The 22058-nt window shown below is 39.2% G+C and overlaps 1 protein-coding gene across 2 annotated transcripts in view; it reads right to left on the bottom strand.

The window, feature by feature from the left end:
* The window catches only part of FXR1 (FMR1 autosomal homolog 1), a 58720-nt gene that overhangs the window by 20407 nt on the left and 16255 nt on the right, over positions 1-22058 (bottom strand). For both annotated transcript variants that reach the window (XM_075003726.1, XM_075003727.1), the window contains exons 3-10: positions 20429-20522; positions 15904-15975; positions 9899-10047; positions 8839-8932; positions 7783-7899; positions 7506-7676; positions 4410-4488; positions 235-344 (exon numbers count right to left, since the gene is read on the bottom strand). In XM_075003726.1, coding sequence (XP_074859827.1) covers positions 235-344; positions 4410-4488; positions 7506-7676; positions 7783-7899; positions 8839-8932; positions 9899-10047; positions 15904-15975; positions 20429-20522 — 886 coding nt within the window. The remainder of the gene's footprint in view (positions 1-234; positions 345-4409; positions 4489-7505; positions 7677-7782; positions 7900-8838; positions 8933-9898; positions 10048-15903; positions 15976-20428; positions 20523-22058) is intronic.

Below are 22058 nucleotides of genomic sequence, written 5' to 3'. Positions count from 1 at the left end.
TGAAATACTAACAACCGGAGTTATTTATGAAGTGGTGATCCCACACGAACCCACTGAGTCATCTAGCAAACCACTCCTTCCCTGAGTTGTCAAATTCTACAAATACTTTGCTAATATTAAACAGAGAGCAAAGAATGTCACCATCACTCCTTCCACAGCCATTTGTTAACAAACTATTACTAGAGTTTTCAAAAATACAACTTTAACAGTTGAAGGAAAGAATAAAGAACTTACATCTTCTCTGGGCAGTTTGTTTTCATTGTCCCCTTCAATCCTTACCCGGACAACACCAGACTTGTCTACAATTTCCTGAATCACTTTTCCATTTTTTCCAATAACTTTTCCTTTAGGGAAGGAAAATAGATAATTTTGAACAAATGTTTTAAAGTTTTCTTTAACATAGTTTGTGTGTCATTTCTAAGTTACATGTACTAAAAGAGTAATAGCTCTTTAGTAGTAGAAATAATAGTTTATGATCCCAGTTATTCACTACCTTTGATTTTTGTCATAATTTTCATTTACTTTACATAGCTGCAAATATCAACACAATAAAATAAGGAAAACTACTGCAATGTTGAAATTAGGTATGTGCCAATGACAGTGGTGGCTGCATGAAGAGGAGGTGCAAGCGTGAAGCTGAATCACGGCTAGGATTCTATGGCACTATAATTGTACAAGCTCTTCTTGTAAGATACACCGAAGAGTGTATCTTACAAGAGTGTATCAGCAACGAAGGGTCCTGTGGCACCTTACAGACAAGTTTTGAGCATGAGCTTTCGAGAGCACAGACTCACTTCATCAGATGCTGGTCTCGGAAACCAGCATGTGATGAAGTGAGTCTGTGCTCACGAAAGCTCATGCTCAAAACTTTTCTGTTAGTCTACAAGGGGCCACAGGACCCTTTGTTGCTGTTACAGATCCAGACTAACATGGCTACCCCTCCGATACTCTTCAGTGTATCTGAGTCCTAAATAATGGAGGCCAATCCAGAATTTTAAAAAGTCCTTCTGAAACAGAGATTTTCAGATCTATGATCATATCACCTTGCACAGTGATCTTGTCAGATCTAACGAGATATACAGTACTGGAAGATACAGCAGTCATTCCCAAACACAGAGATGTGTCAATAGCTGGAACTGATGATTAAACAGATAGCACTTATCTCTTAGTACTGAACCAGTGACAAAATACAGTGTTAGAAGTATTCTGCTTTATGAATGCCTTTTATCAAGAGGAGACAAAAATAAAGTCAAGGAGCACACTACAACAAGGAGCCTTTGGAAAATGCATGTTTGATCTTGAAAATGAAATGGGAACAAATCTTTAGTTTTCAACAGCTTATCAGACAGGAATTATCGGAATCATAGAAATGTATGGCTGGGAGGGACCTCGAGAAGTCATCAAGTCCAGTCCCCTGCACTTAGGCTACACCACGTAAACTTAAGTTCATCCCTATCAGATGTTTGTCCAACTTGCTTTTAAAAGCTTCCAAAAATGGGCATGTTATGACTGACCTTGGAAAACTACCCCTTACAAAGACTTTCCTAATATCTAACCTAAATCTCCCTTCCTGCAGATTAAGACCATTACTTCTTGTCCTATCTTCTGTGCATATGCAGAAAACAATCTTCCTTTATAAAACAGCCCTTAACATAGTTAAAAGCTTAGCAGCCTCCTTCCCTTCCCCCACTCCCCAAATCAGCCTTTTTACCCTGCACACTGGGGATGCCAAATATATACTGCATTAATAGGCCAAAGTCATTTAAAAAGTAGCCCTGTTTATTGAAACAAAGTGGCGAGTGCTCAAGAGGTGTATGTATTCTTGGACAAGGTATTCAGAGAGTATGCTGAAGGGGCATGCTTGTACTGGGAAGAAGTAATGGAAGTGCTGGAGGGGTGTGTACTGGGCAGGGGTATGTGGGGAAGTGCTGAAGGAGCATTTGTGGCCGTTTTGTTGGGGAGGACTGTTGCGAGTCTCATCATGGTAGCAGGGAAGATGGCATAGGACCAGTGCCTCTTTACAGGTTTCTCCTCATCCCAAGCAGAAACTTGTGAGAGAAACCCTGCACTCCATCCTCCTCATCTCTGCTTCAGCCTCTGCCCTTAGGATGCATCAGGTCTCTGCAGGCAGAAATTTGGGGGTACAGGAATGCCTTCCTTAACATTGTGAAATGAAAAATAGTACTATAAGTGAAATGATGTTAAGCAAATTCAATTTCTCCATAAAAATTAATGTAAAGGAGGGGGAGGAAGAGTTAGGTTCCAGAGAATTTTTTTCAGCAGACCAAAGACAATATACACATGTACAGGGTAAGTTTGAAACCATTAAAAAATGATGAACTAACGCTTGGCTATGCCCTCAAGGGTTAACATGTTAATGTAACCTCAAACTCCAGAGGTAGCATGAACTGAAGTAGGAAACAGGAAACAACAGATGTATGGCAGAGGCTGCAAACATTTCCCAGCAGAAAATGAACATGATGATGAACCCACACTCTCTCATTGGAGTGCACCACTCTCTTCTGTAATGGTCCTTATATAGCTGCAGAGTGCCAAGGGGGTATGTATGCATGCATGCATGAGACAAAGACACAAACAGTGTGTGTGAGAGAGAAACGCACACACTATGTGTGGGGAAGGGGGAGCAGACACATATGTGCATTGCCCCTATAGTGCCCTGGTAAGTATACCAGCAGTGATATCCTTGCTTTGTGGTGATGGGCTATGGAGTGGGGGAAAGGGCATTCCGATATCAGCACACCTCTCTCCTTCCCCTTCCTTCCCCGGCACAACAAGCAGGAGATTGCTGGGGGCAGCTCAAAGACAGAGGGCAGAAGCTACACAGAAGTGGGAGAAAGGGTAGCTGAACTGCAGGTGCCCAACTGCATACCTTACAAGGAACTTAGGGGAGCTGATGGAGAACTGCCAGCCCATTAGGTCTCCAAACCCCTACAAGGACAGACTATTTTTCCAGAAAATCCTGCAAGTGCAAAAGCAGGCAGCCAAATGACATTATAAGGGTGCATTGCACAACTTTAAATCAGCATGTGTGCTAACAGATAAGCAATGTAACACCATTAACTGTGACGTTAAGTGGGGAATTACTGTATGTGACCCTGCATGCCTTGCCCAACCTCTGACTGGGGTTTCCCAACAAAAGCTGTGACAATTTCCAATTCAACCCTACTTATAAAACTCTGTCATCATCATCATCATCATCTTCCAGGTGCTTACAAATTAATTCTTTAATAAGTTACTCCAGTACCTTTCCAAGTACTGAAGTTAGGCCGACAGGTCTACAATTTCCCATGTCCTCCTTGTTCCTATTTCTAATAGATAAATGGGACTAGGTTTGCCCTCCTCAAGTCTTCCGAGAACTTTCCTATCCCCAAGAAGCTCTCACAGATAATTGCGAAAGGCTCTGGGATTGTTTCTTCTGGTTCCTTCAGAACACTTATATACATTTTTTAGTTTTAGAAATTTTATCCATAAAAAGGTACATCTGCTGCCAGATTAAAAAATAAAACTAAAAGGATAGACTGAAACATGGACACATATCTATCTATCTATATTTCTCATAGAGCTGGAAGGGACCTAGAGAGGTCATAAAGTCCAGTCCCCTGCAATCTCAGCAGGACCTGTAACCATCCCTGACAGATTCTTTTTTAAAATCTAACCTGCCCCAAAATCTTTGAAATGATACCTCAAGACAGAACTCACAACCCTGGGTTTACACGGCCAATGCTCTGACCACTGAGTTATCCCTCCCCTTTACGATATCTCAAGAATGATTAGCATACATGAAAGGATGCACACTTACAGAATGAGAAGGATGTGACACTGCCACTTAGGCCTACTGCAGCACATCATCCAAAAGGCATAACTAGTCAACTAGGCCCAAGCACTCGAACAATGGTCTATTAATGGAATCACTAGGCCATTCTTAGGGTTCGAAGGAAAAGATTTCCTTTAAAACTAATTCCAAAAGATCATCTTCAGTATTAATTTTTAAAAAGGATTTTTAGGTTCCATTTTTCTCCTATTTATCAATTTAAACTTTACATAAGCAGAAAGTTCAAAAGTACATCCTTATTTTTTCTTTTGGTAACTAAAAATACGACTGTGGAATTCTGAATCTGTTACAAATCTCCAAGTGTAACCATAATATCTACGCAGTCTATTTAACATTTTTAATGCATTACAAGACAGAATTGACAAGACGTCCACATGCGCAACTCAGATATTTACAACACTCCTGTTTACCTACTGTCAATTAAAATGTTTTACTTTCTAAATGAAGAGGAAAAGCTGTCGGATACTGGCACCTGCACATTCTACGCATATTCATACTGAACAGACTTTCTTGCCCCAAATCTTCAAGTGTTCTAAATTTTAGCAGTATTACGTACCAACAAGACTTCTGGGAACCTGAATAAAATCCTCCACAAATTCCAGGTAACTTCTAGCTTTTTTCACTGCATCAGCACTCTAGAAATGAACACAACAGAATTTTATTTTCAGTGCAGTATATTAAAAATAAAAGCCTCATCCAACACCTGGAAATCTTCCAAACAGCAGCAGGAATGAGATTACATTAATCTAGTTTTAAACTAAGTGTTAGAGAAATAATAGAGTTTATAAAGATTAGGGACAATACAGTGGAAGGAGAGTAGCATAAATAGAGAAAAACAAATGTTTTCCCATTATTTAAAACTAACTTTTTAAGACTCTGAAGTTTACCATAATTAAAACCAACTGATAAAAATAACCCCTCTACTTACGTTATCTTACTCATTCAATTTGAAAGAACATCAATTAGGAAGACTATTTATTCTTTTATCCCCAAAATGACACACACAATTTCTGAACAAAGCTTGTATAGAAATATCTATATAATGAACATGACAAAGAAAAAAAAAAAGTTACCCGCTGTTCTGTAATTGTTGTTCTTGAGGTGTATTGCATGAGTCCTATCTATCTCATGCACAATTGCCAGAGTTTTGATTCCCACTCAGTGGTCCCCTCTGGGGTGGTCTGAGCACCCTCTGTCACCTTGCACCATCATGTACGGGAGAAGAGGGCACAGCCATTCCCAGCTTTCAGTTCCTTCATACCAAGCAGACTCCAATAACAAGGGGAAGGAAGGTGGATCATGGAACAGACATTTAACAACTCAAAGAACAGTTAACGAATGGTAGCTAGCTATTGTATTTTATTCTTTGTGCTTCAACACGTCCATTGCACTGTAGGTGACTCACAAGGAGACAAACATGGAGCTGACTAAGAGACATCCTGTCTGAAACTGGAATTGTCTCGTCTGATAGAAAACAAAAGTAGGGGCATATGACAGAGTTACCACTTTACATGCGCCCATTGTAAGTAGTTGCATCAAAAAGCTGCTGAATAATTGCCTGTATTGTAGTAGAACGCAAAGAATACCCTAGCTGGTGGGGTTATATTAGCGAACTGATAAACGAATCCATGAAGAGATCCAGGATAAAATCATCTGAGTAGTCACTAAACTGGAAGACCTAAAGGATTTAGTATGCTTCTGACAGAAAACTAGTGACTTTCTCACACCCAACAAATGCAGTCTTGCCTCATCTCTATGAGCATGAAGTTTTGGAAGGAAAGCTGGCAAACAGACTGCCTGTTTCATCCCAAAAAATCAGAGAGACTACCTTAGTGAGAAATTTTAAGTGAGGATGAAAATGAACTTTATTATGATTGAAAACTGCAGAGAGGGTCTGCTGTTGAGAGTTTTAACTCTCCCACCCTTCTGGGCTAGAAAATGGTAATTAGAAATGCTACCTTCATAGGAGGTGTATTAGAGAGATGTTCCAAGGGGCTCAAAAGGTGGGCTCATCAATTCTACTTCAACATATGAGATCTTAAAGAAAGATAGAATCTTACGCATGGGGATACAATCATGACCAAGCCCTTTAGGAATCTGGCAATAATGGGGTTGAAGAAGAGAGACTTAACAGACACCAGGATGTGGCAGATCAAAACAGGAGCCAGATGCACTCTTAGAGTTGATAGTCAAACTCTATATAAGATGTAGAAGATACTCCTGGATAAGATCCAGGGTACCAGCTGTTGGAGATACGGCTTTTTGACAGGACAAATTGAAGCAGCACTGTCACTTTGCCAGGTAAGTGCTCCTACTTGAGAATTTTCAGAAGCACTTTCTGACCATCCTTTGAATAGGATCCTTCAAATGGTGTTAACCAGGAAGCCTCCAAACTGCCATATGGAAGACTTGAAGGTTAGGATATGGCAAGTGACTGCAGTCTTGGAAAATGCCTGAATTCAACAGGAGAGATAATGGAAGCTCAACTGACAGGCTAATAGAATCAATTACCAGAGCTGAGAAGGACATGATGCTACAAAGATGAGGCAAGCATGAGGTTTCATTTTGAACAAAGACCCTGGCTAACAAAGAAATGGAGAGAAGGCGTACAGGAAACAATTCTTCCAGGATAGAGGAAAGCATTTGTCAGTGATTCTGGACTAAGCTCTCCCTGAGAACAAAACAGATGGCATTTTCTGTTGATCTTTGTTGGAGACGGGTCCACTTGGAGAGTTCCCAGAGCTGGAAGATAGGTGGTTATCACATCAGACGTGGCTAAATCTATGTGACTAGAGGACTCGCTCCTCTGATGTGCGAATTTATTCTTTTTCCATGCAAGATAAGCAGCTTTTAGATGAATCACGTTGTTTATGAAAAGTCTCAGAGGTAAACAGCCCCAGCACAGTTGGGTCAATCATGGTCCTCTCTGCCTTTTTATATAAATCATACCACAGACTTGTCTGTTAGCATTAATACATTCTTCCCTGCTATGCAGGAAGAAAGAAGGCCAAGCAGGTTAGATGCATCACTCTTAACCCTCTGTGATTTAAACAAAGCAGCAGAAATGTAGCACTGATTCTTTATATCTTTTGGGGGGAGGGAAAGAACAAAACAAGGAGCCCTGTGACACTTTAAAGACTAGCCAATGTATTTGGGCATAAGCTTTCACAAGCCAGAATCCACTTTTTCAGATGCAACTGAAAGCCCACAAAAGCTTATGCCCAAATACATTGTTAGTCTTTAAGATGCCACAGGACTCCTTCTTGTTTGTGCTGAAAGACTAAGACACTTACCCCTCTGAAATCTGAGTCTGCAAATTCCAGGAATGATGGATCTGACCGATTAACATAAGCTATCATATAAACGTATAGCATAACCATATGTATTTTTCACACTCCATGTATGTGTGTGGGCATATAAGCATCAATAATATTAAGCACAAATATTGTAACATCATAATCCTGGTCACTTATGCAAAGTGCACCATAACTCCTTGCATCTGCTGGCCCCACAAACAGCATCAGAGCTGGAATTAGAATTCAGCAGTATCTGACTCTTTTTCCTATGCTCATATCTCATCTCTGTGCAACAGTAGTAAACAAAACAGCAAACCAACTATTAAATATGAAGAAAAAAATCCTTTACCCCTTACCTCTCCATAGATCCTGAACGTACCAGTATCTTCCTCAAGCTCAATTGCAGTTACTCCTGGAACTTTTCTCGCTTGCTGTATGTTACTACCATGTGTTCCTATTGCAAGTCCCATTAAATCTTCTCTTACAACAAACTCCTCATGAAATGCTGCTGCAAGCTGTTTTGTGCACTAGGCAGAGGTGAAAAGAATTTATCCATCATGAGAAGGAACTCAAACTGAAAAAAGCTGAAGGACTATTTTCAAACAATTACATAAAAGCACTCCAACAGCTTACTTCTAAGTGTTTTGTGGCTTCTTCATTTCTTGACATGAGCATTAGCTTGGTACGAATGCTGCGTAAATGCATGTCACTCAGTATATTTACTCTCTTCACTGTCGCTTCACTGGCAGACTACAAAAAAGAGAAGTGGTAAGATAAGCAATAGCCCATTTTGATAAAAAAATGCACATTCAGATGACAAATTAGAACTCTGCTCCTACTGGACCCATACAGTAAACCTTGCACTGAGATAATCACATATGGATCCATTATAAATTGCTAGTTTATTTAATCCTTTTACCAGATATTTGCAGGTCACCCATTTATTCACTCAGAGAGCCAAGAAAGTAGAAAGACAACTGACATGTATATTTATATAGAAATTTTTGTCGCAAGGAAACAAATACAAAGACAAATTATTGGTGATCACAACATGTAACAGGAATTAACCTAGCTAAGCCATGTGAAGTATGTAAGACTCTCCTACATGACTAAAAAATCATGTTAGAGGACAGACATGGGAGTCCCCAGGCCAAGTCCAATTTCAGGCTCATTTCATTTTAACAAATTAGTGCTATGTTACGTAGAGACAGAATATTAGCTTTTCTCTGGCTTTAACTGATAATTAAAAATAGGCCAAAAATAGGACTAACCACCCCAAACTTTTCATTCCGGGTATTACAAAATCAGCCAACTCCCTAAATGGCTCTAATTATAACTCTCTCCTCCATCCAGTAAAGGGAATTTGCACAAGAGCATCTTAACCCTCAGAAGAGGCTAACAAGCACATCACTTCTGCAAAAAGCTGCATCACAGGAAACATTAAATCAGAGAAATCAAAGAGAGCCCCCAAATTCAGGCTGCCTTTCATGCAGTACTGACATCAATTCGATGAGCCTGCTCCGAGAGAGTATTTTAAAATGATATTGTGAAAACATACATAGATTAAAATTCATGAAGTGTTCATAGCCTTAGAAATAAATCAGTTCACAGATATGCAATCAAAATATAGTAGTTAAGATACTAAAAATTCATGCACTGCCTGCACAAAAAAATAAACTGATTTCTTACCAATATTATTAACTGCATGGTTTCAGCATGGTAGAAAATTCGACAAGCTCCCACAGCTTTCTTAAAATCCTTATGTGCATTTTCATTAGCGCACCTACAGAAATGAGTTTATAAAGGTTAGTTCATATGAAGACAGTTGTATCAAGAAGAACCGTGCAACCCTATTAACCAAAAATGAGACTGCAGCAATAGCCAATAACAAGGAATGTCTCTCAGCCTAGGAAACTCTAGGCTTGTCCAAGGAGATGTGAAAAGGGGCCCAAGTGATTTCACACTGCAAATGTGAGAGAGGTAAAGCTGGAAGCAGTTCCTTCCAAGTCTTCTTTTTATACTTGTTACCCTACTCCAGTTAGCCACCAGTGAGGTAATCATGAGCCCCAGGGCAAAGTGTGTGTGTGTGTGGGGGGGGAAGATACTCTGTGCCCCCAGAAGTGGTGGGGCTGAGGGCAGTCAGCTCTCAGGACTGCGTGGACCTCGATGCCGGCCTTTCCCACACTATCAGCTGTCAGAGCTGCAGAGATGGCACTCTGGCAGTAATTTAAAAGGGCCCAGGACTCCAGCTGCCACAGTACTGGCAGTGGCTGGGATCTCCACGTCCCAGGACAACTGCCCCTATGGTCTCCCCCTGCCACCTGGCCTGCTAGCTACAGTGATAGCTCATGTATACAGGGCTGCATGCTCAAGAAGCAGCCTGTTGAACCAAGGATTTCTTCTTCTGTGGCATTCAGCTCAGCCACAGAAGAGCGTATAGTACAACCTTGAAGCATTCTGGTGGAGATACGAAGGAGGGAGAAGGTACAATCATCCCAGAGTATGATATAAGAGAACATTTAGCAGTGGGAGGAAGAAATTTAGGAGGTTCCAGCATGGCTGATGGGAACCAACATCACTTTTGTATTTGACTGTCGTATCATGTTAATGCCATTTAACTTAGAACTAGAACAGGAGTACGCTCTCCAAAAAATAATATGAGAAAAGAACTTAAGATATATACACGGAGAAAGGAACACGTCATGTTGAAATAAATAATAGTAAGGTCACACTATGCAGAGCTACTCACGCATCTCTTAGATCTTCAGGAACATCCACTGTGCACTTAAAGAATGTGTTCTTTTTGACAGTTTTGTTTTGATTCACTGGTCGGAGTCGTTCAAATGTGACTATTTCATTGTACGTGGCATCACAAGCAGCATATTCAATGACATAAAACTAAAGGGAGATTTAAAAAACAATAAGAAGTAATCATTTGCTAAAGACAACAACTACTATCCTCATCAAAGAAATACAAACTCTGCGGTTACACATTAAAAGACAGTTCTATTTTAACAAAGCTGTACTCCTGCAATGTTGCATGCCTGTGCAGAGCTCCCACACAGTGTGCCTCTAAAGTCAATGGGCCTTTATATGGGTGGAGGACTAAGCATATGCATGCTCATTACATTGTAGGTATGAAACTAAAGTTTGCTCAGTTTCCAAATCAAATACTGTTTTGCTTTTTTTGTTTTTGTTTTGTTTTCCCCTGACTGACAAGTCTGCCAACTCCATTCAGGGCCTGAAATTTAAACTGTCTTCATTTTTAGCATACCCCTTGTTGCACTGCTGTTAATAGTACAAGAACATAGTTGACTTTTCAAAAATAGTGGTTGAGGGAGAACAGAATCCAGCTAATTTTACACAGATGTATTGCCTCTAAAGGAACAGCAGTAAAACTTAAATCCATTGTGTAAATAGCCAGACCATGAGAGAACTACTGGAAAGAAAAAAAGGATGATGAATCCTTCCATCTGAGGCTACACTGCTGCTCTGTATTTTAATTTCAGAAGGTCTGGAAAATGTAAAAGGTGCAAATATTCTTGTCCTATCCTCCAATCCTTCAACACACAGGGACACCAATAAAGCTCAGCTTTGTGCCACGGCACAATTTTTTACTTCGCTTTCTGAAATTAAATTCTTTCTTCCACCCCATGGGGCAGCTGCAGAGTAGAAGAATCTCCCTCTGCTCCTCCACAAAAACAATTACAGGTTGCACCTCTCTAATCTGGAACTCTCTTGTCCACCAACATCCGTGGCAGCACCAGAGTCCTGGGGCTGGGATCCGCATCTGTAGGCCCAGGCCAGGGCCAAAACTAGTGTCTGCCCAACTGGAACCATGGGCCAGCTTGTGGCAGCCCAGCCTGACCTACTGGGCCAGAGCCCCCCTCGTGCTCTGTGGCAATGCAGGGCCAGGGTGGAGCCCTCTGGCAGCCCCATGGGCAGCATGAGGCTGAGGCTGGGGCTGGAGGTTCCTGGAAGCCCCATGGAGCAGAGGGCCAGTGCTGGAGCCCCCAGGGGTTGTGAAGCTGGAGCCACAGTTGCTCATGGGAGTGCAGAGCTGCTTGGTAGCAGAACCCCTGGACATCCCCTGCTCCAGCAAATCCTCTTTATTTGGGATCCATTAGGTACTGACCACACTGGACCAGGGAGGTGAGTCCTGTATATGTTTTTTGTCAACATAAAGTAAACTTGATTGAAATACACACAAGGAACAGATACGTTTGGTTAGGTGGTGCCATATTTTCATCAGCTCTTTTCTGACTAACATTTTCAATTAAATTTGGTTCACAGAACTATTCCTTTATTTGAAAATAAATGATTACATAAAACTATTTGCCATATGTATTGTCTATATAAACTTGTGTTCTCTTCCAATTTATCTTTAACCATATTGAAAATGCATACATCAGCAACCACCCTTTTGAAGAAAAAAAAGAGACCATGCACTTTTGCAGAAGTAAGATTTCTCATCACATTCAGAAGTGGTTTAGTTTAGCAATATGCTTAATAAACATATTTGTTACAAAAAATTGTATGGTTGCTCATCATGTACTTTTTTTTTTTTTTTTTTACGAATTTCAGATTAGCTCCTTATCTAAAGTAAATGTGAGAACACCCTTCCAAAGCATCGCTAATGATCTCAGAAGTGAATGAAATCTTAAAGATTATGTAATTTGTAAGGTTGTAAAGTGATTAAAAAAGCAGTGTTAAACAACAGAGTATCATTTATTTAAATACCCATGGATGTTGTCTACATTTTCAAATATACTGATTTCAATTACAGAACAGAATATGAAGTGTACCGTCCTTAATTTATATTTTATTACCAATATTTGCACTATAAAAGACAAAATTGGACTTTTCAATTTCCTCATTATAAATACCTTGCACTTTTATATAGTGCAAATATAAAAGAGCAATCTCTTTACCATGAAAGCTGAACTTACAAATGTAGAATTATTTACAAAAAAACCCTGAATTAAAAAATAAAACAATGTAAAACGTGAGAGCCCTACAAGGCCACTTAATCTTACTTTTTGATCAGCCAGCTGCTCAGACAAACCAATTTGTACACATTTATGGGAAATAACATTGGCTGCTATTTGTCACCAGAAAGCGAAAACTCATGTTCGCATTGCACTGTTGTAGCTGGCATCACAAGATATATAGGTACCGGGTATGTTAAGGATTCATATGTACCTTTATTCTTCAACCAAACACTCCAGAAGACATGTATCTATACTGGTGATGGGTTCCACCTGATAACTATACAAAGCAGTGCAGACCACTGCCCATTCATTTTCATCATGTGAGTCAGGTGCCATTAGAATACAGATTTTCTTTTCTGATGGTTCAGGTTTTGTAGCTTCTGCATTGGATATTGCTCTTTTAAGACTCTGAAAGAATGCTCCACAACGCCTCCAAAATTTTGGAAGCTATGTTAGATCCTTCAACAGCAATGGGCAACCTAGGCTAACGAGTAAGCCAGGCAAGCAAGCCACATGAGCAAGTCTCCCTCATTTCAGTGGGCTGCAAGGCTGTCTTAACTAAGTCAGTCTCTCAGGGTAGGGTAATTTTGCTAATGGAACTTGCATACCTAGAATTTGCAGCGTGTGCCTAATGAACTGTAGTAGCACTTTCTTCAGGTAACAAGGAAGTGCACAGCTCTCATGCTCAATGTTGCGTGCAAACCCACCCTTGTTTACATGCAGGTCACTTCAATAATAACAGAAGTAAAAAACTACACTAATGGCAACCAGCAGAATCTGACAACCCACGCATAGAAAACCGATGGGCTGCATTTGGGCAGCAGGTTCCCCACCACTGTTCTTAAACCTTGGGTCAAGTAGTGTAGCTATCTTTAGAAATTTTATATAGGTATCCTCTTTGTGTTCTGACAAATCTGCAGTAAAAGTGTTGTTAAAATGAGTATGTGCTAAGTCATCACCAGAGGTGACTGTAACATGACATATATGGCAGAATGTCAGTAAACCAGAGCAAGCAACATATGATTCTCCCCCAAAGAGTTCAGTCACAAATTTAATTAACACATTACTTTTTAAACAAGCATTATCAGCACTGAAGTATACCTTCTAAAATGGTGGCTGAAGCATGAAGGAGCATATGAATATTTAGCATATCTGGCAAGTAAATACCTTGCAATGATGGCTACAAAAGTGCCATGCCAACACCTATTCTTACTTATAAGGGATGTTGTAAGTAAGACGTAGGCAGCATTATCTCCCATAAATGTACACAAATTTGATTCTCTAATTGGTTGCCTGAATAAGAGGTAGAACTTAGTGGAACTGTAGGTGTTAAATTTTACATTGTTTTGGTTTTGGTTACATAACTAAAAAAACCCCACATTCGTAAGTTGCACTTTCTTAAGGAGATTGCACTTCAATACTTGTTTGAGGTGAACTGAGAAAAAAAAAGTTTATTTTCTTTAACATTTGCACAGTGGAAATATTTGCAATAAAATAATATGAAGCGAGCACTGCACATTTTATATTGCGTTGTAACTGAAATCTATAAATTTGAACAAACAAAAAAGCATAGGAAATATTTAATAAATTTCAATTGATATTGTATTTTTAAAAGCACTATTAAAACTGATCAATCATGGTTAATTTTGAGTTAGGCATGTGAGTTAACTGAAATTAATCAACAGCCCTAATAATTCGTAAGAGGTGTAATTCTATCAGTACTTTTTAAGGGTAAATGAGGACACATGAGATGAAAATAAGTACTGTCAATAACTCAGGAAGGTTTGGGAAACCAGAAAGCTAGATCATTTCTCATTTGTGCATGTAATTAAACACACATTTTTGAGTTACATTAAAAAACATAGATTGCACACCTATGGGCATGTGTACTGTTTCTCACTATTTAACTCCAAATCCTCTCACCAAAAACTTTAGTTAGCTAGTTGATGGTAAAAATCTCAAGCTGCCTTGACATACTAGACCAGTAATAGGCAAGCCATGGTAGTGAGTGGGAAGCATGAGTGACCCACTTTCCTCCCAGTAGGCCACAAACAAAATGGTTTATTGGCCATACAGAACTATAATGGGCCACATGTAGCCTGTAGACCACAGGTTGCCCACCACTGTACTATAGAAATATATTAGGGCTTGTATTTACTCCCACTGCACAGGAGTTGACATATGTTCTAACCAGCATCTGCCAATGTCACGAGTTTGAGTGTCTTTTCTTGCCAGCATGTTCATCCACACAGATCACAATCAGAAAGTAGACACCTAGATATGTGACCTTCACAATGGTCTCTTTTAAATAACACATGCTTTGAGAAACTTCTTGACCCAGCAGAGTTCAAAAGCAGCAGCAGACGCACTAATAAAAAGCTATGCAAACATCAAAGCCCTTGAAATACTTAGAAAAAAAATCTTATTCCCAATTTCCCCAATCTTGTTTCCTGACTGAGCTTCTGGAGACTGAGTACTTGCTAAAGACAAAGTATCTTTCCAGTAGGAAAGGGTCACTCCAACTAGTACCCATCTTATAAATTTAAAATACAGCAATAATGTGTTCATGGGATAATGCCAGATACACAACCATAATTCACTAAACCTAAAATTAAGTGTCAGTCAGCAAATCTTTTTCGTGCCTACAAAGGTACTGGCCCATCAAAGTGAACACCACACACGGAAGACTAGCAGCAGCATAGGGCTATTTATTACAGGAGCACTACTGAGATAAAGATCTTTCAGAAAGCATCCTTGTCCATATTAAATATTACCACCTTAAATTATTACGGATTTACTGAAAATTGTAGAAATCTAACTTGCTGTTCTAGCTACTTCTGTTATTTCTAGGGCATTCATCACCATAGCCAATTTTTACATTTTTGTTGTTTTTTATTTTAATCAGCTTCAATATTAAGTTAGCCATTGAACAACTTTATTTTCCAAATCTCTTGGTTGATGCACGATGCTGTTGTATTTGGGTTCCCATTTCAGCAAGACAGTATTTAAATGCAACTCCACTTCCTCCCCCGATTCTGAAAAAAAACTTTTTTACTGAAATGTGTAATTAAATTAATGAAACATCATTGTCTTAGGTTTTGTAGTTTAAGCCCACAATTTAGTGTATTTTAAAACTATTTATTCATGAACTATAGATATACTTTAAACAGTAACGTGTCTTTACAGCATTTTAATCAAAATATGGGGACAGTCTCCTCATGAATAGGGAGAGAAAACCGAGTACAGATTTTTTTTTTTTTAAACAGACACAACAGATGAGCCACCTTTCCCTATGAGTTAGGCAAGCAATGTAGTTCTTGCAGAACTTAAACTAGACCCAAGGTACATTTACCCAAGCTGTGTCAAACACTCAAAACAAGCATTCAAGAGCCATCTCTACTTAAGACAGTAATTTAAAGACAGAATATTTATTATTACATGCACCTGTGCATAGCCAGATGGCTGCAAGTTACCATTGCTAAAAGCAGCACTAATGTATTACTCAACCAGCTATCATAGTTTTGTGCTGGTAATAATTTTGGGTTCCTTCACCTATTTTCAAAATTATACCATACATTGTTTATGTATTAGCTACTTCTCACTCTCACCTGTGCCCTTTTTTATGTCCTTATGTCACTATATTACAGTGTCATTTCGGTATCACCAGAAACTGCACACAAGTTTAATGAACCTTGCAATTAGCCTTTCCATACCTGCTGCATTTCAAATAGAGCAGATAGTTCTAAGTTTTAAACTAACTTACCTCTCCTTTCATCATTCGAACTTTGGCAAGCCACCAGCCACAAGGCTCTTGGTCATTTGCTCTTGAGTAAACCTGAAAGAAAGAAATACAAGGAGCATCTCTAAAATACAGATACACAATTAAAAAACCTGGAAGATTAAACCAGCAATGAAGCAGAAATTAATGTTTTTTAACTAACCCTACTCATCATCACAAAGGTAAAAGCCACAAGCAGTGTAAGATACCACAATTTAAAACAATTTTACATAAAATGCCAGTCATATGTGCTTCTCATACAAATTTTCATAATGTTCCACTCCACCCTTTAGCTGTGCAGATTCTATTGATATTATACAAAGCAGTGTTTTAAAATCAGAATGTATAGTTTACTCAACATGTGAAAGAACAGGATTCTTGCAATTTTATAACAAATTCAAAACACTTTTCTGTGAGGCTATCGGGCACAGAACCAAGATATTCAGTTAAAGAAGGATGCCTTTTTGTCTACAGTTTACCCAATGCCTGGACTCGGATCAGTTTAGGATTGCGCGAGCTCAACAAATCCCAGCACAGATACCACTGATAAGACTGATGTGCATCCCAGTGACTTTATGTCACTGCATCAGCTCTACACATCTTACAACTCAACACGGAGGGTTTGTCAGTTGTCAGGCATGCTTTACTCTAAGTTCTTGCTCACTGATGTACTATTAACATCAGTTGCTTCCCAGTGTCTGTGTTACTTTGCTGTTGTTGTAACCCCAATTGCGTGCCTTTGCTGTGCTGGACCAGAAATTCTGGCAGAGTAGGATAGGGTGGAGGGGCACGCCAGAGAGCAGACAGGTGGGCTCAGTATGATGAGCACATCAGGTGACAGTTTCCATAGGATTTCTGTGACTCAACCAATCACACAGCAAGTGCCCCCTACTTTTTTCAGTGAGTCACGAATTTGGTGCCTGTATCATTATGACTTCAAGAGGGAATTTCGGATTTTTCAGATTGATAAAAGTTTTGTTTTAGCAGGAATTTACTTCCAAAAATACATAAAAAGAACAGAAGGATGCCTACACAACACCGGTTCTAACCTCTGTGCAGGTATATAACGATATAGTTTGAAACATATGGTCATACACTAATTTTTCCATTGGACTCCTAACTTACTCAGTTCACAAGACAGACCATGTTCTAGGCATGAATGAGGACTCTCAACTGAAGGAAGCTTTTGTACGAAGGATCCCTGTCCCATCTGTTCCAGAAATTGGAAGCATGTAATGAATACAACAGAGAAGTACAGGTAGAAAAAGTATGATCTCATGATTAAGGCAGCTGAATGGTGCCATGGAGAACTGCATTCTATTCCTCCTCCTGCTTTGTACTCTGACTCAGTTTCCGCTTTTCACAGGACTACTTCTTGATTTGTAGATCATTCAAGATCTCACGGATAGGCCAGCGTGGTCTCTTGCCATACTTTCTATCTTTTCAATGCAGTAGGAAAAGTTTGCTCTTGCTCCCTTTGAAAAATTGCCAATTGTCTTTGTTTTTCTCTAATCTTGCTTCCCATAGGACCTTACCATAAACTCCCCAACTTTGCTAAAGTCTGTCTTCTTGAAATCCACTGTCTTTTTTGCTTTCCCCCCCAACTACGATTCCAAATAATCATGAACTCTATCATTTCATGATCACTTTCACCCAAGCTGCTTTCCGCTTTTGAATTCTCAACCAATTTCTCCCCATATTCCTGAAAATCAAATCTAGGCCTGCCCACCCCTGCGAAGTGGCTTTCTCCACCTTCTGAAATGAAAAACGAAAAACAAAGTTGCCTTAAATATATTCTAAGCACTTGTTGGATAATCTATGCCCTACTATATTACTTTCCCAACAGCTGTCTGGATAGTTGGAAGTCACCCATCACAAGTGCTTTGGATGATTGCTAGTTTGTTTTTTTAAAAGCCTCATCCACTTAGTCTACCTGCTCAGGTGGTCTGTAGTAGTCCCCTACCATAACATCATCCTTATTTTTACCTCTTTTATCCTTACCCAGAGATAACACATTTTGTCTCTAATGCCCATTCTCAACCTCAGATCACGTGTATATGTTTTTAATTCATAAGACAGTGTATTAGGACCCCAATGAACCCTATATTCTGAGTGTGCCCAGAAGTTCACAGTACTTAGGATGATATCCAGACAGTTGAGTAAAAAAGCCAGAAGAGAGTGGACTGGCTTGAAGAATACTATCTTGTGAGAGTGGTCCCCTGAAAAGGGAACTTTATGGCATAGCCCAATTTGACAGTGCTTGGAACCAACTGCCACTGGTAATCATACCCCAAGCATTATGAAAGAAAGCCATATGCAAACTTAAGACATAGCCAGCCATTTCACAAAGCTGTATGTTGAGAGCAATCCACATATGCAAGGAAGAGGTGATACAAATTTTCCCACTCATTAGGTTCACCTGTTTAACCTCCTTAACCTCAGAAGTGGACTTAAATCTGCCCTGCCAGGCTCTACCAGTCACTGTGGTTATGACCAGGGAATTTGGGACTGGGTAGGTGTAAAAAAAACCCTCAAATCTTTGCAAAGATAAAAATAGCATTATTACAAGCTCTTTGCAGTAGAGAGTACTGAATCCTGCATGCTCCTGAGAGAGCATCATTAATAGGGAAAGCAACTCTCCAAGAACTGGAGTGAAAGGTACTGGATCTCTGACTTCAACTTCCTTTGTGTTTCGGAGGATGGTTAACAGGACCTACTCCATCCCATGCACTGGCTTTCACATTGTGCTGATCTGTGCTCTTCTGCAGAAGACAGATGAGTCCCACGTCAGTCAGTCACATACAACCTTTTCCTTGGAGCATACAATGGGGAGTGTCTCCTTTGTCTCTTCAGAGTGATACTGGCTCCAGAGCATGAAATGACAGCATTCTTGGCATCTGAGAGCAACTTCCAATTCAATTTAAATCTTGATGCAGAAAATTGGTATAGAAATATGCTGCATGGCCTGTCCGAGTAGGCTACTTTAGACCAAGAACCCTTGCCACCTGAGTCCAATTTGTGAATGATTTTGAAGTCAACCACCTCTTGCGTGGCTTACACTAAGCACAGAAAGCACCATGCGGGGTGATCCCTGTTGGGGATTGCTCCCGCACATAATGGACAATGTTTAAATCCTTGTGCGAACATCCCCAGGGAAATGCTTAAATGAAAGTTAACCAACACTCAATCTAATTAACACGACACTAAGGGTATTAGTTAGCTATGTGCAATTAGAAAAAAGTTACTACAGAATACTGATATTGTGAGATTAACAACCACACAGAGCTCCAACTCTAGTCATAGGCAGTAAGAGGGAAATGAGGGAGGGATGAAGGCAGAGCTGCTTCATTTAGCCAGGCAAAAATCTATTCTAAGAGCATGAGGCACAAGTGCTGCCTCCTACGTTACTGATAGGCAAAATTCTCTGGCTCCAAGATGGTACCACACCTCATGCTAGGCAAACATCATGAATACGAAAAAGGTCAAACTATAAAACACACAGATAAAAAGTCATTGACCAATTTCAAATGTTCCTAACTTTAAATTTAGTTAACACAAACTTCCTTCAAATTTGGCTTTATCCTTGAATTTACCATAAATTACTTCAGTCATTCAAGTGCAAAACATTTACACAACGCAGGCACAGATGACCTAGTTTTGTTCAAACTTTCAAAACACAGAATCACCTCTTGGCTCAAATAAAAGATGGACAATTGCAGATCCAAAGGAACTTGTTTGAGATTACAACTGAAAAAGGAGAATTAGTGTGAAAGCTGGAATTCTGTGAGCTAACCAAACATAATACAGTCATATAAAGCACTAACCCGAAGTTTCAGATTTTCAAAACATACACCTGAATCTCAAAAAAGTACCTAAGTAAACAGTATGAACATTTTGCAGAGAAGGAAACAGAGGTTTGAAGACCAAACTGCTCCCACACCACTGAATTCAACTGGAATTTTGCTATTGACCTCGACAAGTGCAGGTTCAAACCCTAAGGGAATGTCAGAGGTGCAGTCAGGATGAGAAATGTTCCTTAACACAGCTGGCTGATTTTTGTTCAAACCAAAGTTTTTGACAAAAAATGGATTTTTAATTAAATGGAAATTTTTGGTAGGAAATTTGTTTTGTTAATTTTTATGGATACGGTGGGGTCAAAATTTTTTTTTTCCATCAGTTTTTCAGAAAACATGAAAAGCTCCATAAAAATTTTTAATAAAAATGAGAAAGTTTTTTTTAATTTTTTTTAAAACAGAAAACATTTTCAAACAATTTCTTCTATATTTTAACTTCCAGTCCGTAACAGCCATATTCCATCTATTCAATCACTCTACCTTGTAAAACATACACTCATTATCAAATGATAGACACTACATGTATTACCTGTCCACTTTAAACCTCAACTCTACTTTTTGTGGCTATAATAAATATCAATATTATCCTGTCTGAACAGTCACTTCCTCAGGAAGGGACGGTGTACAAGGAAGGAAGGAAACATGAGTCAACTCACCTCCACTTCATCTCCTTCTCCGATTTCTTTCTTGATATCAGGTGGAGGTGGTAATCTGACTTCATTAAAAGGAACCTGGCGCTCGGGCTGCCAGCTGAATGTTGAAAAAATATTTCATTGATTATTTCAAGAAATAATTCCAGTCTGGTAAGCTTTAAATATTCAGCAACACAATTCAGCCTTCACTGTTTAAAATTCGGTTCTATATTTCTTATTATTAATTTAGAATTTATATTGTTGCAGAGCCTACAAGTCTTCACCATGAGTCATGATTTCACTGTGCTAGACAGTATAGAAACAAAGAAAAAAACACTGTTCCTGTTCCAAAGAGTTTATAAATTGAAAGTTAAATGGCTGAGAATTTTAGAAATAAATTCTATCTGAAACTTTCACATATAAATATAAATACAAAACACATTCAGAGTTAGAGAAAAATATTCGCCCCCCCCCCACTCCCTCCCGTTTACTTCTGTGCATTTTATTTCAGTCTCAAACTTCCCACATGTAGTCAAATCAGTTTTATTCCTGGATGAAAACATTCTTAAACATCAGAGGAACACAAAAGACCCTATGATTTTTGAAAATGCAGGTTATAGTATTTAAAAATCTGTTTAATCAATTAGAAAACCTCAACTTGACATTATCCCTCTAAATTTCCTTCGCAAATACTAAGTAAACTAAACGAAAGCTGTTTTATGATGTACTTTACACAAGCAGGCTTTTTACTGTTCGTGTTATACAGGCCTTTATATGTACACTCTCTCTCGCCACACACACACACAGAGCTGTTGGGCATAAGGCACATCCTGAACTTCTAGGTACTTCAGTGGCTATTTTGCTAGATCACACTCTTAGTAGCACATTATTAGATTCCTATGCACCAATTTCTCCTCTCCTTAAAAAACGATTAGCAAGCAAAGATTCAGCTTAGAATATGTTAATATCACTTTAAAAATTATGCTGCTAAAAATTATGCTTGGACTGTTTCAGTAGCAGTTGTTGCTAGAAGGTTTACAGAATGGCATCCATGATCGATATAGCTAACGATCTTTCACCAATAAAGGGCTGTCACTAACTTTCCAGTAACCATGATTCTGCAAGACATTTTGTGCACATAGGTCCCACTTCAAGTACACATGCAACTCACACGCACTGGATCAGAACCTTTAAATAAGTCTCTTGAATCCTGTGATGAAGCCAAACGACAGAAGTTTGTATTTCTAGTGATTAGGTTTCTCCAACGATCACAGGAACTTCTTGTGGACTAGATGAACTGCTGTATGGAAGTATGTGTCTAGCAGGTCAAGCACCAAGATTTGTAAAGAAGGGATGAGGGGAGGCTACCATTACCATTTTGAATCTGAGATTGCTTTTGTAATTGTTCAGCCTTCTTAATTAAAATGAAGGGACGAAGACCCCACATCTACACAGAATAAATATCAGGTATAGAAACCTGATAAATAAAGGAAATCTCCTCAACTTTCAGATGTTTCTTGTGAGAATGGTCCCTGAAGAGGGACAAGAAAGGGTGTGAAAGAGCAAGGACTGGAATCTCATAGAAATTACCTCCATAGGGTATTGAATTACTCATCTGTCAGTGGTTTATTCTAGTCAAAGCCTAATAATGCAG

The sequence above is a fragment of the Carettochelys insculpta genome, chromosome 10, assembly GCF_033958435.1.
Source record: "Carettochelys insculpta isolate YL-2023 chromosome 10, ASM3395843v1, whole genome shotgun sequence".
Lineage (NCBI taxonomy): Eukaryota > Metazoa > Chordata > Testudines > Carettochelyidae > Carettochelys > Carettochelys insculpta.
Note: the sequence above shows the minus strand (reverse complement) of the source record. Positions and strands in the feature narration are given on the sequence as shown.